A 17,720-nucleotide genomic window follows, 5' to 3' on the forward strand; every position below is an offset into this window, starting at 1 on the left:
AATGGGGTGACCCAGCTGATGGGGGTGACCAGGATCAGGGTGACCAGGGTCAGGGTGATGGGGCCGCTGGCCAGGGCAAGGCAGGGGACTGGAATGACCGGGGCATGGGGGTAGTGGGGTGACCTAGCTGGTGGGGGTGACCAGGGTCAGGGTGAGGGGGCCACCAGCCAGGGCGATTGGGGCAGCGTCACAGTCCTGGCGGTTGAGGGTCAGGCGTGTGCCGTGTCTTCCAGGATCAGTCTCTGGGGAACTGGAGAATCAAGAGGCAGATCTTGGAGGGGGAGGAGATCGCCTACAAGTTCACGCCCAAGTACGTCCTGCGCGCTGGCCAGATGGTCACGGTAGGTGGTGGGGCAGGAGGGCGAGGGTGGCCACGGATGTGGTGTGAGGTGGGGTCAGGGGACTGGAAGCGCAGGACTTGGCGGCGGTGGGTGGGGATGGTGGTGGCACCAGGCACCATCTCACAGCAGCTGCCGCGGTGATAGAACCTCCATGTGCCGGCGTCATCCCACTGGGCCTCCCTGGAGCCTGAGTGGTGTGCCCCGGGTCTGAGTCCAGGCTGTTGGGGCTGGCCGGCATCCCCGTGAAGTGTTAACAGTCAGGCGCATGGGCCGTGGAGCCTGGTGGGTGTCACATCCCAGTGCAGCCCCTGCTTGCCAAGAGCCCTTGGCGTCTGTGAACCCTGGTCTCTTCTTGTGTATCCTGGGGACCATCACCCTGGATAAGCCTGCGTCGGGCTGGAAGGACTGAACGCCCAGGGCATTGAAGGGGGCCGTGTGGTAGGGGCCAGTGGCTAGCCCACGTCCCTGGAACCAGAGGTGACCCTGATGGGGCCATTGTTCTTGGGTCCCCAGGTGTGGGCAGCTGGTGCGGGGGTGGCCCACAGCCCCCCCTCGACGCTGGTGTGGAAGGGCCAGAGCAGCTGGGGCACCGGCGAGAGCTTCCGCACCGTCCTGGTTAACGCGGACGGCGAGGTGGGTGTCTGGCTTGGGGGGGTGCTCGGCTGGAGTCCTGGGCAGGGTCTGGGGACCCTCGGGGCCGCCACAGCAGCTCTGGGCCTGATCCCGGGACGCGCTGCCGTGTCCTGTCCCACACAGGAAGTGGCCATGAGGACCGTGAAGCAGTCCTCTGTGGTGCGTGAGAATGAGAATGGGGAGGAAGAGGAGGAGGAAGCCGAGTTCGGCGAGGAGGACCTTTTCCACCAACAGGTAGGACCCCTGTGCCCACTTGCGGCTGGGGGCAGCCTCTGGGGCAGAGTGAGCTCGTGCACACACACGCGCGTGTTGGCCGCGTTCCCGGCGGGAGCTCCATCTGGCTGCCTGGCTCAGGGTGAAGCCAGCCTTGGCTGTTACGGGCACGGCAGAGACCTGTTCTCGCCTCCTGGGTCGTGCCCGTCGTGTGGATTTGCGACATCACAGACCTCAGGGTAGCTGGCCAGGGGGTCCCCTGAGAGGTGGGTGTTGAACAGCTCCCCAGATGCTCTCTGGTCAACCAGGCTCCCTCAGTCGAAGACACAGGTCCCTTCAGTGCTGGCCTCTGGGGAGAAGATGAGCGCAGAAACCACAGCTGCGTTAAATGCGCGCGTCGCAAGATCTCTGTGATTGTCTTGGAACCCAACACAGAACATGTAGCTCACAGGCGGGCTCATGGGGAAATGGAAGTGGAATGGAAGGCTCTAGAAATAGACACTGTTGTCGCTCAGCCCCTCCCTGGTGGGGAGGTGCGGGCAGCCATCTACCTGCTGGCCGCCTTCAGGCTGGCCCTGATCGTGGCCATCCTTCCTTCCTTCCTTCCTGCAGGGGGATCCGAGGACCACCTCGAGAGGCTGCTACGTGATGTGAACCCACACTCCTCATCCACACACCTTTCTTTACCTAGAGCCACTGAAAACTATTTTTATATCATTGGCTTTCTTTAGTTCTTGATACATTTCTAGAGAATTTCTAAGCGAACTGCCAGAACGTGTGGGTGGGTCTCCCCCAGCCCTCCCTCCCGGCGGGTCTCCCCAGCCTCACTTCGCTGCCACTTCACCGCTGCCCCGGAGACTTTTCAATCCCACTCCACTCCCCATCTCACCATTTGGTCAAATTGGAAGCCCAGGGCCAGGACCCCGAGGTTTAGAAGATGCTCAGGCTTGGAGGGGGGAGGGCCGGCAAGGCTAGAGAGGGGACAGGGGACGGCCCTGATGCGGACAGACTGCAGAAACTGTGTAGGAATTCAATGGTGGTGGGTTTTTTTTAAGGCTTTCTACAAAACCAAATTCAGAATCCAGGCGTCAACCTGGTGGGGCTAGGGGCCAAGCCTGCATTCTGGCTGCCCAGCTTGGGACAGCGGGAACTCCTCAGGCAGCCACACAGCGGGTGTGGACCAGCATGGGGATGGCGTGGCCCCCCAGGGCAGGTTTTCAGTCCGCTGCCTGGGCTTCCAGATTCCTGTTCTGACAGCGCACTGGCCAGTTCTTGGACCTTTGACTTTATTTGGGGGAGTTTTCCCGCAGTTCAGTTCCTGACTGTGCAGGGCCAACAAGGCAGGGGAGGGGAAGATCCGGGGAAGGAAGAATGAGGACAGTCCCATCATAAGACCTGTCACAACGATAAGCAGGGAGGGGAGACATGGAGGGGACACATCTGGTTGCCTTGGAGGCAGAGGCTGAGTTTCAGAACAGCTGTCTGCAGGGAATGCCACCGTGTTGACGCTCTGGAGGAGGGCGCTGTGGAGCCCCTCCCGTGTTCCAGCTGCGTCTGCCCTGCGCCTATATATACACATGCGTCTATCCATACTGTAGCTTTTATCTGTGATTTTCTCGCTGAAACCATGTTTCTCAGACAGGCCAAGGCCACCTGACTCCTATCACGATGCACCCAAGCCCCTCAGTCCAGCTTCCCAACGCCTGGCACCCCCCTTTGGCAATAGCTCACCGTTTACACCCTCCCTCATAGATACACAGAAGTTATTTTTTTAATGGATATTTATTTTTTTACATTGGTCAGTATGCAGGTCAGGAGCTCACGCCAGGGCCTTGAGGACAAGCTGACCCTCCTCCCCGGGGTGGCGCGGGGCTGGGGCACCCTCTGATGGCAGAGCCTCCTTCAGAAAGTGCAGCTCAAGTCTTAAAGACACCAAAACTGAGCCATGGGCACGCGCCGTCTCCCGACCATGGCATTCACTGCAGGGCGGGGGCGGCACCGCTCCCCTGTGACTGTGCATCCCACCTCCCTGGGGACCTGCCTGTGGGAGGAAGGAATGGGTGGCCCCAGCCCCAGGCCGGGAAGGAGCCAGCGGCCGACAAAGCAGAAACACCCGCTGCTCCATGTAGCCCCGCTCGCTGTCCTTGCTTTCAGTAGATAGAGGGGGCCGCATCTTAGCAAAGCATTTCCTCCTGGAGGCTACGCCGCTGTGCTGCCAGTCAGGCGGCTGGTAGGGAGCTTTGCCTGCCCCAGGGATACCCTCTGCCAGCCGCTGGAAGTGGGAATGCTGGCAACAGACTGTGTCCTCTTCCCACCTTCATGGCAGGAATCACCCGGACCCGACTGGCTGGGCTTCGTGCCAGCGAGTGTTCTGGGGATGGGTCTTGGTCATCTTATCCTGTGGGGAGTCTGCAGTGTTCTCAGACACATCCTATGTATTTTGGCCCTGGAGGAGCAAAGCTGTATCCCGGAGTTGGTCTGTGATTTGCCGACAGCCTTACAGGCTGGGCTCAGGGACAAAGTCCCCCCTAAAACCCGCAGGTCCTGATGTCCAGACGCTGCCCAGTCCTGTCCTGAACACAGCACACCCCAGGCCCACAGAACCCCCCACCCTACATTTGCCTTGGGTGGAGCTGGGGGTTGTCCTAGGACTGCGGGTGCCCTTAGCTGAACGGGGTGGGGAGAAGCGTGGACTGGGCAGCCTGTGGGTGATTGGAGGTTCATTGAGAATTGAGTCTTTGGAAACACTAAAAAAATCAAATTTTTAAAAGTTATTTATGGCCTGGGAAACAATTTGCATTTGTCCCCAAATACGCTTAGCTGTGTGCCGCTTAAAACGATGCGAAGCCATCCCTGTGTGTAAGCCCATGCAGTGTGACGCGAAGCCTAGCACCCTCCCTGCGAAGCATCAGACGCCACCCAGCCCTGGGGGGAGGCCCACGGCTGCTGGACCAACGCGGGTTCTGGGGTGCACAGCGCCAGGTTAACGCTGAAGCCTGCCCCGCTGAGCCCAGGAGCCGGGAGGCCTGCGGGCTGACCCAGAATCCGATCATGCACCTGTCCTCATGCCAGCGGCTTTGGCTGGGGTTGGTCTGAGGCCTGCACGCGGCAGTTCTTTGTTAAAGATCCGAGGGACTCAGTCCTGGGGCGTCGCCGCCTGCAGCCTCTTCCAAGCCCTGCGTCCAGCGAGCGTCACAGCACAACCTGCAAACGGAGCTGGGGCTGCAGCCGGGCTGGCATGGACTTTCATTTCAGAGATTCGGTTTTTAAAAAGATGCATGCCAAATGTGTTTTTTTTTTTTTTTTCCAATGATTTGTAATATACATTTTATGACTGGAAACTTTTTTGTACAACACTCCAATAAACATTTTGATTTTAGGTTCTGCCTCTGAGTTTATCCCTGCGCGGGGAAGCTCGAGCCGGGGCCTCCGTCCCTAATGAAGCGGATGTCTAAGACCCCTCCACCCCCAAGGAAAAAGGTCACTGGCGAGTGTATCGAGTGTAACCAGGGCCCAGGCGATGCATGGGACCCTGCCCGTTTTTTTCTAGTGAGCCTCCGACGCTGTCGCACGAGCGGATTCTTTGTCACGTGATGCGACCGGGCTCCGCCCCGGCGGCAGGACGCGGTATAGAGGCGCCCGGTGCCTCGTGCGCATGCGCGGCAGGCCCCTCGGGACGAGCCGGAGGCAGAGCGTGAGTACAAAGTGATCGGCCTCGGCCGCACGCAGTAGCCCCCCTACTCCCCGGGCCAAGTCAGGGCCGCCCTCTTCCCGCCGAGTCGCAACCACGGGTAGCCCGTGTAGGTAACGGCAGGTCCAGGCCTGCGCATGAGCGGAAGGCCCCCCGCGCGACCTGGAATGGCCCGGGCGCGCGCGGTCATGTGGGAGTTGTAGTCCTCCGTCCCCGCCCGCGCGGACTCCGTTTCCCGTGGTGCCCCGGGCGGCCCGCTTCCGGCGCAGCTACGGGTCGGCGCACGCGGCCTCGGTCCGGTTGACTTTGCGGAGCCATGGAGGGCGGCTTCGGCTCCGATTTCGGGGGCTCCGGCAGCGGGAAGCTGGACCCAGGGCTCATAATGGAGCAGGTGAAAGTGCAGATCGCCGTGGCCAACGCGCAGGAGCTGCTGCAGGTGCGGGGCTGGCCGGGGACGGGCGCTGGGGGCAACAGGGCCACCCCTGGGGGCGGACTCGCGGCTTAAAGCCTCGCGTGTCTCCACAGAGGATGACGGACAAGTGTTTCCGGAAGTGTATAGGGAAACCTGGGGGCTCTCTGGACAACTCCGAGCAGGTGAGACCGGCGGAGGTTCGGGGCAAGGGTCGCGAGGGTCTAGATTCGAGGGGGGAGGCGTTTGCGCGTGCGCAGACTAACGGGGAGGTGCGACGGAGCGGCCACCGCATGTGCGTAGTCTGCAGCCCGGGCGGCCTGGAGCCGGGGTGAGGGCGGTCCCCGGGGGGCGCGAGGTCCCGAGCTGAGCCGTGCGCCTCTCCGCTCCCGCAGAAGTGCATCGCCATGTGCATGGACCGCTACATGGACGCCTGGAACACCGTGTCCCGCGCCTACAACTCGCGGCTGCAGCGGGAACGAGCCAACATGTGACCGGCGAGCCCGCGGGCCACCCCACCCTGTTTATTTCCATAAACGTGCTTTGAGAGGCGGGTTCCGCACGTGCGTACTGCCTGCCCGGGGCTTAGGAGGGTGGCACCGGTGCTGGGACAGACGGGACTGTGTCCTCGCCACCCCCCGCCCTGCCCCCTGCCAGCCAGTGCAGCTTGGATCTCGGGGGTGTGGGGCCCTGTGGCTTCCCAAAGTGCTGGCAGCCCAGTGGCACCTCCTTCAGGCCTTTGGGTTCTTCCCCTAGTGTGCCCAGGTCAGCCTCGTATTCTGGGCGGACAACTCGTCTGGACTTTGGAGTTGGGGGTGGTCAGACCCCACGGGAGCTGTCACCTCCTGCGGATGGTCAAATAAATTGGTGGAGGACGGAGAGAAACCTCTTTGTTTCCCTTCTGAGGGGTCTCTGGGAAGAGGTGACGCGTGTCCCTGGAACCCCAGCCCGGAGGGTCTCAGCCTCCCCTGGGTTGGGAGAAAACCATCTTTCCCCTTAGTGCCACCGGGCTGCTGAGTCACGAGGAATGTGTTGCTGCCGCCACCGCTGCCCCAAAGTCTAAGGAGGACAGCCCTCCCCTTGTCAGGGCTTGCTTTGACCCCGCTTCGTTCCACCCCGGGTCCTGGTGGAGCGCCAGGCAGGTGGTCCTTGCTGTGACACTGAGGTGCTGAGCCAGTGAGCTAGGGTGGAGGGGCTGTGTTTATTGGAACAAAGGGTGCTACCAAAATGCATCCCCATGACCCACAGCCCCCCACACCCGTCCTTGGGTAGGGTACGATGGGGTGGGGTGTTGGGTGGCCTGCTGCTCCTGTTGCTTTCACCTAGAGTCCCTTTCATGGGCGTCCGTGTGGAGAGACCACCAAACAGGCTTTGTGTGAGCAATAAAGCTGTTTATTTCACCTGGGTGCAGGTGGGCTGAGTCCGAAAGGAGAGTCAGCGAAGGGAGATAGGGGTGGAGCCGTTTTATAGGATTTGGGTAGGTAAAGGAAAATTACAGTCAAAGGGGGGTTTTTCTCTGGCGGGCAGAGTGGGGTCACAAGGTGCTCAGTAGGGGAGCTTTTGAGCCAGAATGAGCCAGGAGAAGGAATTTCACAAGATAATGTCATCAGTTAAGGCAGGAACAGGCCATTTTCACTTCTTTTGTGGTGGAATGTCATCAGTTAAGGCAGGAACCAGCCATCTGGATGTGTACGTGGAGGTCACAGGGGATATGATGGCTTAGCTTGGGCTCAGAGGCCTGACATTCCTGTCTTCTTATATTAATAAGAAAAATAAAACGAAATAGTGGTAAAGTGTTGGGACGGCGAAAATTTTGGGGGATGGTATGGAGAGATAATGGGTGATGTTTCTCAGGGCTGCTTCGAGCGGGATTAGGCGCGGCGTGAAAACCTAAAGTGGGAGCTATTAAGCTGAAGGAAGATTTTGTGGTAAGGGGTGATATTGTGGGACTGTTAGAAGAAACATTTGTCGTGTAGAATTATTGGTGATGGCCTGGATACAATTTTGTATGAATTGAAAAACTAAACGGAATAAGAGAAGGAGAAAAACAGGTATTAAAGGACTAAGAATTGGGAGGACCTAGGACATCTAATTAGAGAGTGCCTAAGGAGGTTCAGCATAGTCCTGCCAGCAAAGATTATTTATTTACTTTAAGAGTTAAGAGTGGCGGTTTGGGGATAGTACCGGGAGACATCAGCTGTGATGGCTTGGAGAAACAGTGTAAACTGGCAGTGTAAACAAGAGCAGGGCATGCATGAGTAGTTGAGAACGGTGAATAGGAGTATGGCTATACAGAAGATAGTAGGGATGACAAGTTTTTGGGGGCACAGTCCAAGTTGGCCTGGTGTCTGGAATGAGACTGGGGCTTAATAAAAAGGAGCGTCTATACAGGAGCTTAAATGGGCTGTACCTTGTAGCATTCCGAGGACAGGTCTGACTTCTGAGAATCGAAAGTGGTAAAAGTATTGTCTAGTCTTTTTTAAGTTGGTGGCTGAGCGTGGTGAGGTGTGTTTTTAATAGACCATTAGTCTGTCACTGAATACTAAGAGCCTGAAAAAATGCTTGGCTGATTTGACTAATAAAGGCTGGTCTGTTATCAGGCTGTATAGAGGTGGGAAGGCTAAACTGAGGAATTATGTCTGACAGAAGGGAAGAAATGACTGCGGCGGCCTTCTCAGACCCTGTAGGAAAGGCCTCTACCTATCCAGTGAAAGTGTCTACCTAGACTTAGAGGTATTTTAGTTTTCTGACTCGGGGCATGTTGAGTAAAGCTCATTTGCTAGTCCTGGGTGGGGGCAAATCCTTGAGCTTGATGTGTAGGGAAGGGAGGGGGCCTGAATAATCCCTGAGGAGTAGTAGAATAGCAGATGGAACACCGAGAAGTTATCTCCTTGAGGATAGATTTCCACCATGGAAAGGAAATGAGAAGTAAGAGGCGGGCTAGTGGCTTGTACTATAGCATAGCCTGCCTTTGCTGGTGTGTGGCGATTAGGCCTGGTGGAACTGCCATCAATAAACCAAGTGTGATCAGGGTGAGGAACAGGGAAGAAGGAAATGTGGGGAAATGGGGTGAACGTCAGGTGGATCAGAGAGATGCAGTCATGAGGGTCAGCTGTGGTATCTGGAATAATGTAGGAGGCCGGATTGAAGTCCGGGCCAGGAACAATGGTAATTGTGGAGACTTAACAAAGAGTGAGTACAGCTGAAGGAGCCGGGGAGCAGAAAGTATATGCATCAGGTGTGAGTAAGAAAATAGATTTTGGAAATTATGAGAGCTGTAGAGAGTGAGTTGAGCATAGTTTGTGATTTTTAGGGCCTCTAAAAGTATTAAAGCAGCGGCAGCCGCTGCACGCAGACATGAGGGCTAGGCTAAAACAGTAAGGTCAAGTTGTTTGGACAGAAAGGCTACAGGGTGCGGTCCTGGCTCTTGTTTAAGAATTCTGACCGCACTAACCATGCCTAGGAAGGAAAGGAGTTGTTTTGTAAGGGATTGAGGTTTGAGAGATTAACTGGACACGATCAGCAGGGAGAGCACGTGTGTTTTTATGAGAATTATGCTGAGATAGGTAACAGTTGAGGATGAAATTTGGGCTTGACTGAAGTAACGGGGGCTGTGAAGCCTTGCAGCAGTACAGCCCAGGTAATTTGCTGAGCCTAATGGGTGTCAGGGTCAGTCTAAGTGAAAGCAGAGAGAGGCTGGGACGAGGGGTGCAGGGGAATAGTGAAAAAAGCATCTTTAAGATTGAGAGCGGTATAGTGAGTTGTGGAGGAAGGTATTGAGGACAAAAGAGTGTATGGGTTGGGTACCACGGGATGGATAGGCAAAACAATCTGGTTGATAAGGCGCAGATCCTGAACTAATCTGTAAGACTTGTGTGGTTTTTGGACAGGTAAAATGGGGGAATTGTCAGGAGAGTTACAGGTTTTAGAAGCCCGTGCTGTAGCAGGTGAGTGATAACAGGCTTTAATCCTTTTAAAGCGTGCTGTGGGATGGGATATTGGCGTTGAGCGGGGTAAGGGTGATTAGGTTTTAATGGGATGGTAACGGGCATGTGATCGGTTGCCAGGGAAGGAGTAGAGATGTCCCATACTCGTGGGTTAAGGTCGGGGGATATGAGGAAGATGCGAAGGAGGCTTTGGGTTGGGGAGAAGGACGGCAATGAGATGCGGCTGTAGTCCAGGAATAGTCAGGGAAGCAGATAATTTGGTTAAAATATCTCGGCCTAATAAGGGAACTGGGCAGGTGGGGATAACTAAAAAGAGTGCATAAAAGAGCGTTGTCCAAGTTGGCACCAGAGTGGGGGAGTTTTCAGGGGTTTAGAAGCCTGGCCGTCAATACCCACAACAGTTACGGAGGCAAGGGAAACAGGCCCTTGAAAAGGAGGTAATGTGGAGTGGGTAGCCTCCGTATTGACTAAGGGGACCTTCCACTGTGAGAGTTACCCGAAGCTCGGCATCTGTGATGGTCTACGGGGCTTCCGAGGCGATCGGGCAGTGTCAGTCTTCAGCCACTAAGCTGAGAAGGAGTCAGAGAGCCTTCGGCCAGAGTTCCAGGGGCTCTAGGAGTGGCTGCCAGGTGAGTTGAACAGTCCGATTTCCAGTGGGGTCCCGCACAGATGGGACACGGCTTAGGAGGAATCCTGGGTTGCAGGCATTCATTGGCCTGGTGGTCAGATTTCTGGCACTTGTAGCAAGCTCCTGGGGGAGGAGGTTCTGGAGGAACGCCTGGCTGCTGTGGTTCAGGCGTTTGGATTCTCTTGTGCTGGAGATGTGGCTGGGGTTTGTCTCACAGTGGAGGCAAAGAATTGCAACTTTTTTCTATTATTGTACACCTTGAAGGTGAGGTTAATTAAGTCCTGTTGTGGGGTTTGAGGGCCAGATTCTAATTTTTGGAGTTTTAATGTCAGGAGCAGATTGGGTAATAAGATGCATATTGAGAATAAGACGGCCTTTTGACCTTTTAGAGTCTAGGGCTGTAAAGCGTCTCAGGGTTGCTGCCAAACAAGCCATGAACTGGGCTGGATTTTTATATTTGATGAAAAAGAGCCTAAACGCTATCCGATTTGGGATAAAGAAAAAGGAGCATTAACCTTGACTGCCTTTAGCCCCAGCCACCTTTTTAAGAGTAAATTGCTGGGCAGGTGTGGGAGGGCTAGTCACGGAACGAAACTGTAAGCGGGACTGGGTGTGAGGAGGGGAGGTGATAAAAAGATTATAGGGTGGAGGAGCGGAGGCTGAGGAAGAATTGGGATCTAGCTCGGCCTGGTGAGGAGGGGAGAGTTCAGATGGGTCTGTAGAAAAGGAGGATTAGAAAGACTCAGAGACGCTTGGGGTTGGGACTGAGGGGACAGGCAGGTGGGAAAGAAGGAAGATTTGGGACGAGCTGCATTGGGCACAGAGACTAGGAAGGGACTGATGTGTTAAAGAATGCCTGGACGTCAGACACCTCAGACCGTTTGCCTATTTTACGGCAAGAATTATTTAGATCTTGCAGGATGGAAAAGTTCAAAGTGCAGTTTTCTGGCTATTTGGAACTACTGTTGAGTTTGTATTGGGGTCAAGCAGCATTGCAGAAGAAAATAAGGCATTAAGGTTTTAGGTCAGGTGTGAGTTGAAGAGGTTTTAAGTTCTTGAGAACACAGGCTAAGGGAGAGGAAGGAGGAATGGAGGGTGGAAGGTTGCCCATAGTGAAGGAGGCAAGCCCAGAGAAAAGAGAGAGTAGAGACACAGAGGGAAGGGGTTCGGGGGTTCTTACCTTCCAGAAAAGTGGGAAAGGGGTTAGGGCACGGAAATAAGGGATTGGGGGTTCTTGCCCCCTAGAAAAGCAGAGAAGGGGTAGAGACACGGAGAGAAGGAGTTGGGGTACTTGCCACTCCCCCAGAAAAGCAGGACTTGCTGCTAAGGGTGAAGGAGAAGGGGTTGAGGGGTTCTTGCCCCTGCCCCAGAAAAGCAGAGAAGGGGTAGAGACACAGAGAGAAGGGGTTGGGGTACTTGCCCCTCCCCCAGAAAAGCGGGACTTGCCACTAAGGGTGAAGGGCTAAGACAGGCGTCCCTGCGTGGTCTGACACCTCTGAAACGTGGGTGAATAATCAGAGAGGCGTCCCTGCAATGATGAAACACCAAGGGAAGGCTGCCTTCCCAGTTCATGACCGGTGCCAGAGTTTTGGGTCCACGGATAAAACATGTCTCCTTTGTCTCTACCAGAAAATGAAAGGAATTGAAATTAAGAGAAGGGAGAGATTAAAGTGTGGTGCCAAGATTGAAAGGAGAAAGAGGTTGAGGGATAGTGAGGGAAGTTGGAGAAGAGAGTAAAAAGAGGCCGCTTACCGGATTTGAAATTGGTGAGATGTTTCTTGGGCTGGTGGGTCTGGGGACCTGAGGTCGTAGGTGGATCTTTTTCCACGGAGCAAAGAGCAGGAGGACAGGGGATTGATCTCCCAAGGGAGGTCCCCCGATCCAAGTCACGGCAGCAAATTTCACACGTGTTCGTGTGAAGAGACCACCAAACAGGCTTTGTGTGAGCAATAAAGCTTTTAATCACCTGGGTGCAGGCGGGCTGAGTCCGAAAACAGAGTCAGCGAAGAGAGATAGGGGTGGGGCCATTTTACAGGATTTGCGTAGGTAAAGGAAAATTACAGTCAAAGGGGGGTTGTTCTCTGGCGGGCAGAGTGGGGGTCACAAGGTGCTCAGTAGAGGAGCTTTTGAGCCAGGATGAGCCAGGAGAAGGAATTTCACAAGACAATGTCATCAGTTAAGGCAGGAACAGGCCATTTTCATTTCTTTTGTGGTGAAATGTCATCAGTTAAGGCAGGAACCAGCCATCTGGATGTGTACGTGCAGGCCACAGGGGATATGATGGCTTAGCTTGGGCTCAGAGGCCTGACAGTCCCGGCCTGGGCAGTCATGTGGCAGTCACTCCTGGATGTGCTGTCCTATCCAGCCTCTCACAGCTGCCACCCGGGTATAGACACCTGGGAAGTGGGGCCGGCCACAGCCATAGCCCCAGCTGGTGACCCCAGTTAGCACCCACCGTCCAGAAGGCTCCCTGCAGGCCAGGGGTCCCCCAGCATCACCCTGTTGGGGAGAGAAGAAAGGGGGTTCAGAGGCCGGTACCTCCCCTACAGCGGCCCTTGGGTCATTGGCCCCTGTAGGAGTGACCCTAGTGAGAGACTTCCCCTGGGAGCCGCATTTTCACTATCTGGAAAATGGGCTCAATGCAAAGGTGGCAGACATTTATGGACACCCGCCACGTGGTCCCCGAGTGGAACGGGGCCTCCCACTGCAGCCTCTGCCTGCTCTGCCGCCAGGCCGGGGGAGTGGGGGGATGCGGTGGGCCGCCCAGTAAACGGTTGTGGAGTGGAAATTCCTCCAGAGCCACAAAGGCCGCTTGCTGGATCCGCTGGAGAAGTCTGCCCCGAGGGTGGCGCCCGGATGGTGGGCTTCGTTGCAGCGGGAACCCGCCCTCCCCGGCGGCTGAGCGGGACCTGGTCCCCAGGTCGCCTGGGCCGGGCCGGGGCTCACCGAACAGCTGTCCACGCCACCCTGCGGGAAGCCGGCACACAGCATGCGGCTGCTGATTTGCACCGGGTAGAAGCGACGGCAGGTCTGCTCGCTGAGGAGGCGCACGGCCGCCTTCTGCAGCTGCCGTGCCATGGAGCCTGCGGGCGAGTGAGACCGGGCGGGTGGGGACCGCGTCCGGCCGCCCCCGAGTCCCGCACCACCGCGGCCCCGGGCGCGCCTACCTCCTTCGCGCACCTACCTCCTTCGCGCACCGAGCCCCAGCCGGTGATGACGCAGCGCACGCCGTCTGGGGGTCGCGGCGCGGGCTCGGGCAGGCAGATGGGACGCACCAGGCGGCTGCGGCGCACCGGCCCCGCCAGCTCCAGCAGCGCCACGTCGTAGTCGAGCGTGTAGAGATTGTAGAAGGGGTGCTTGTAGATGCGCGCCACGCGCTCCAGCTGCCCCTCCGCGCCGCTCAGGAACGGCGTGCCTAGGAAGGCTGCCCACTGCTTGGGGTCCCCGTAGCTGCGGGGCGCGCAAGGATAGGTGTCGGCCCGAGCCCCCACGCCCCTGGCTCCTGGCCCCTGCACCCCTGCGGTGTCCCCCAGCGGCCAGCTGGGACCCTGGGCAGGGTTCTTGGCCTCTTGGTCTCTGGCTGCCGGTCTCGGAATGGCCTCAGTGTTTCCCACCAGGCACCGAGGCGGCACCAGGAACTGCAGCCATCACCACCTAGTATTAGTGCTCTGAAAGGGTGTCTAGTGGCCGTGAGGGTCCCGCTCCCCCGCCTGCCCTCCCCTTCTGACCTCGAGCCGCCGCAGGGCCCAGAGCTAGGTGTCTCCTCTGGAAGACCAGACCTCTCGCCTGCCAGGGCTTGGGCCCTGGGGAGGGCAGCTTTCTACTGGGTGGGCTTTGGGGGGCTGGAGCCAAGTCCCAGGGGCGAGGGCTGGGGGAAGAAGTAACCCCAATGTCCCCGTGGGCTTGGCCTGGAGCTGGGGGGTGGGGGCACAGCCCCCGGGTTAGGTGGGGACCGCGGGGTAGGACTCGGCCTTCGCAGCCCCAGCCCCGTGTGGTCAGGCTAGTGGGTGGGTGGTCAGGGGAGGGCTGCAGGGAGCGGGGATGGGGGGGTGGGGGGGTGGGAGGAGTGGCCTGGGGCAGTGGGAGCTGGGGTTGGGGAGGGCACTCCCGACAAAGGAGGGGGTCACGGTGCGTTTTCGGGCAACAGTTCGGTTCCGGGTGAGCTACAGACACGTGCAGGGGCATTTGGGACTCACACGTCGAAGCAGTGCGCCGCCGACAGCAGCCACCTCTCTGCCACCAGCACGGCCCCGCAGCGGTGTTCCCGGCGCCGCAGCCACAGGCTCACCTGCCATGGCCACTCCCCACGGCCCGCTGCGCTGCCGCCCACAATCCTGGTGAGCGCGGCCGGCGCCAGGCCGCAGTCTGCGGGGGAGCCAGGAGCGTGGGCAGGCGGACCCAGGGCGCCTCCTCCACGAAGGCCCCCCCCGGGTGCCGCCTCTCCGCGAATCCCCCTGGGAGCCCCAGGGAGTAAGATGCAAGGGGGGACGTGCCCCAGGAAAACTCGGCAGGAAAGGACACTGGGCCTGCTGCTTGGTCTTTGGGCTTTTCTCAAATAACTTTGGAAATGCATTTGCTTCCTATGACTTCGGTGTTGGGACTACACCTTTCCCCTGCCGGAGGCCACTCTCATGGCAGCCTCCCACATCTCCGCCCTCCAGGAGGTCCCTCCCACCCCAAGGCCTTTGCACACACCAGGGCGCTGCCCCAGAGGCCCCAGCCCTGCCTTGCTGCCCTCTGCCTGGATCCCTGATCGCCTCCAAGCCCTCCCCAGACGGTGCCAAGGGCAAAGGCCTTCCTCAGAACACAGCTGTGGAAAGAACACGTGGGTGGTTTCCAGGGGGCTTCAGGGACCCTGTTACCACCCATGGAGGGGGTACCATACCCACCTGCTGTCTCCAGAGGGGCAAGCCCCCCTCCCCGCCCTCTATCACCACCCAGCTGGCTTCCCTGGGTTCCCCCACCCCTACCCCCCCTCCCGCCGCCGTCCAACCCACAGCAGCTACCAAGGCCAGCAAGGGGAAGTGCCAGTTCCCCACCAGCCTTGGCACCATTTGGCCCTGACCTAAGACCAAAAGTCAAAATCAGCTGAGACTGAGACAGTGAGAGCCCCCAGGCTGCGGGGACAGACCCACATGAGGACAGCTGCCAAGTTAGCAAGAAACACGCACCCAAGGACATGGCACAGCTGTGAACCATCAAAGCCCCTGCTTTCATTTTTTTAGAGACAGGCTGTGTCACCCAGGCTGGAGTATAATGGCATGATCTCGGCTCACTGCAGCCACTGCTTCCTGAGCTCAAATGATTCTCCTGTGTCAGCCTCCCCAGTAGCTGGAACCACAGGCATGTACCATCACACCTGGCTTTTTATTTTTATTATTATTATCGAGATGGAGTCTCACTCTGTTGCCCAGGCTGGAGTGCAGTGGCACAATCTCGGCTCACTGCAACCTCTGCTTCCTGGGTTGAAGCGATTCTCCTGCCTCAGCCTCCCGAGTAGCGGGGATTACAGGCAACTGCCACCATGCCTGGCTATTATTTATTTTTTTGTAGAGATGGGGTTTCACCACGTTGGCCAGGCTGGTCTGGAACTCCTGACCTCAGGCGATCCACCCACCTTGGCCTCCCAAAGTGCTGGGATTACAGGCGTGAGCCACTGCGCCCGGCCAGAGAGAATGTTATATCTTTTTTTTTTTTTTTTTTTTTTTTTTTTTTGAGACGGAGCTTTGCTCTGTTGCCCAGGCTGGAGTGCAGTGGCGCGCGGCTCACTGCAAGCTTCGCCTCCCGAGTTCACGCCATTCTCCTGCCTCAGCCTCCCGAGTAGCTGGGACTACAGGCGCCCGCCACCACGCCCGACTAATTTTTTGTATTTTTTTAGTAGAGACGGGGTTTCACCATGTTTGCCAGGATGGTCTCAATCTCCTGACCTCGTGATCCGCCCACCTCGGCCTCCCAAAGTGGAGGATGTTATGTCTTGTTAGGCAGCCCAGGCTGATTAACATGGGCCCCTCCACTCCCAGGGGTCCCTCCGTCTCTCCCAGTACCTGGTAGCTGGGAGTGCGTGGTGGCCTCCGGGGTGTCTGGAAATGGCGTCTGTCCCCTAGCAGTGGTGCTCACGGCAGATAAGGTTGAGTTGGCAGCTTGGCCCGTCACCCTGCTGGCCACCCCAGGGGTGGGTCTGCTGGGTGTGGCCCCTGGGACTGTGAGGCCAGCCGTCGTCCTGGGGCTGGTGGTGGCCAGCATCCTTGTGGTCGAGGTGGGAGACACGGGAATGGGCTGGGAGGACATGATCTCCAGGATCCAGCCCTGTAGCCTGGTGATGCGCGTGTACACACCCGGCTTCTTAATCTGAGCACAGCCAATACCCCAGCTCACAATCCCTGCCAGATAAAACACGCCGGGGGCCTCCTCGCAGGCCAAGGGGCCCCCAGAATCACCCTAGAAAGCAAGAAAAGAGCACTGGTTGGTCCTGCAGGGACCCTCTCTTCCCAGCACTGCCATACCCTCCTGCATTCCTACAGTGGGTGGGAGCCATTGAGGGTGGCGGGGAGAGGGCACAGCGCGGGTCTGGAGACCTGACTGCAGCCCCGTGCCTGGCTGTGTGACCTGGAGTGAGTCACTTCTCCTCTCTGAGTTTCCATCATTCCTGCTTTTGTGTTGGGGCGGTAAAACAGTGCAGAAAAACTCTAAAAATAGTAACAATAAGGCGGGGCGCGGTGGCTCACGCCTGTAATCCCAGCACTTTGGGAGGCCGAGGCGGGCAGATCATGAGGTCAGGAGATTGAGACCATCCTGGCCAACACAGTGAAACCCCATCTCTACTAAAAATACAAAAATTAGCCGGCATGGTGGCGGGCGCCTGTAGTCCCAGCTACTCGGGAAGCTGAGGCAGGAGAATGGTGTGAACCTGGGAGGCGGAGCTTGCAGTGAGCCGAGATCGCGCCACCGCACTCCAGCCTGGGCAACGGAGCGAGACTCCGTCTCAAAAAAATAATAATAATAATAACAACAATAACAGCCACGAATAGTCCCACCATGTAGAAGTAGCCCCTGACCACTAGCCGCCATGCTCGCTTCTTTTCTTGAGACAGAGTCTCACTCTTGTTGCCCAGGCCAGAGTGCAGTGGCACGATCTCAGCTCACTGCAACCTCCACCTCCTGGGTTCAAGTGATTCTCCTGCCTCAGCCTCCCGAGTAGCTGGAACTACAGGCGCCCGCCACCACACCCGGCTAATTTTTGTATTTTTAGCAGAGACGGGGTTTCACCATGTTGGCCAGCCTGGTCTCCAACTCCCGACCTCAGGGGATCCACCCGCCTCAGCCTCCCAAAGTGCTGGGATTACAGATGTGAGCCACCTGGCCTGGCCTCAATATTCTTTTCAAGATAAAAAGCTATTATGAATTGCCCATTTATATAAAGAGTAAGTAGTATAATAGGTATTATAAATATCTATTATTCTATTTTTATTGTCAGATATAAAGAACAAATATAATGAATATATAGGAAGGAAAGACTATGCAAGACACTGATCTCACAACACTCCTAGAAGACAGGCATTGCTATGCTTCCCACTTTACATATGAGGATCAGAGGCCCAGAGAGGTTGAGGCACTTGCCTGGGGTCACACAGTAGTTGAAGCAAGATTTGAACTCAGGAGTCTCGTTCAAGAACTTGAGCTGCATAGGTTCCCATTGCAGGTTATTTACCACCTTCCTTTTAACTACTGTGTGTGAATGGGCATTCACACTGTCATTGATATTTTGTATTGATATTAATAATGGCATCTAACGTTGAGAGTTACTATTGAAATCTGATGCCTTTTTTTTTTTTTTTTTTTTTTGAGGTGGAGTGTCTTG

The 17,720-nt window shown here is 56.9% G+C and overlaps 3 protein-coding genes across 4 annotated transcripts in view; 2 read left to right on the forward strand and 1 right to left on the reverse strand.

The window, feature by feature from the left end:
- LMNB2 (lamin B2) overlaps positions 1-4,566 on the forward strand; it is a 29,438-nt gene extending 24,872 nt beyond the window's left edge. Inside the window, exons 9-12 of one of the 2 annotated variants that reach the window (XR_004026372.1) lie at positions 234-310; positions 855-974; positions 1,098-1,208; positions 1,800-4,566. Coding sequence is in view for 1 of the 2 variants with exons in the window: in XM_030795910.1 (XP_030651770.1) it covers positions 234-341; positions 855-974; positions 1,098-1,208; positions 1,800-1,841 (381 nt within the window). In the remaining variant the exon portion in view is untranslated. Of the gene's footprint in view, positions 1-233; positions 342-854; positions 975-1,097; positions 1,209-1,799 lie in introns of both variants that reach the window. The other variant, XM_030795910.1, reaches the window with a different exon arrangement.
- A 253-nt stretch (positions 4,567-4,819) lies between these two features.
- TIMM13 (translocase of inner mitochondrial membrane 13) lies at positions 4,820-6,168 on the forward strand. Its single transcript, XM_030795940.1, has 3 exons — positions 4,820-5,314; positions 5,404-5,472; positions 5,683-6,168. Exons 1-3 carry the CDS (start codon positions 5,195-5,197, stop codon positions 5,779-5,781), a joined length of 288 nt encoding a protein of 95 aa, XP_030651800.1. The 5' UTR covers positions 4,820-5,194; the 3' UTR covers positions 5,782-6,168.
- Positions 6,169-12,145: 5,977 nt separating this feature from the next.
- The window catches only part of TMPRSS9 (transmembrane serine protease 9), a 34,019-nt gene continuing 28,444 nt past the window's right edge, over positions 12,146-17,720 (reverse strand). Inside the window, exons 13-17 of the mRNA XM_030795890.1 lie at positions 15,907-16,300; positions 14,059-14,227; positions 13,047-13,312; positions 12,809-12,945; positions 12,146-12,361 (exon numbers count right to left, since the gene is read on the reverse strand). Coding sequence (XP_030651750.1) covers positions 12,200-12,361; positions 12,809-12,945; positions 13,047-13,312; positions 14,059-14,227; positions 15,907-16,300 — 1,128 coding nt within the window. The 3' untranslated portion in view covers positions 12,146-12,199. The remainder of the gene's footprint in view (positions 12,362-12,808; positions 12,946-13,046; positions 13,313-14,058; positions 14,228-15,906; positions 16,301-17,720) is intronic.

Source organism: Nomascus leucogenys, chromosome 17 (assembly GCF_006542625.1).
Source record: "Nomascus leucogenys isolate Asia chromosome 17, Asia_NLE_v1, whole genome shotgun sequence".
NCBI lineage: Eukaryota > Metazoa > Chordata > Mammalia > Primates > Hylobatidae > Nomascus > Nomascus leucogenys.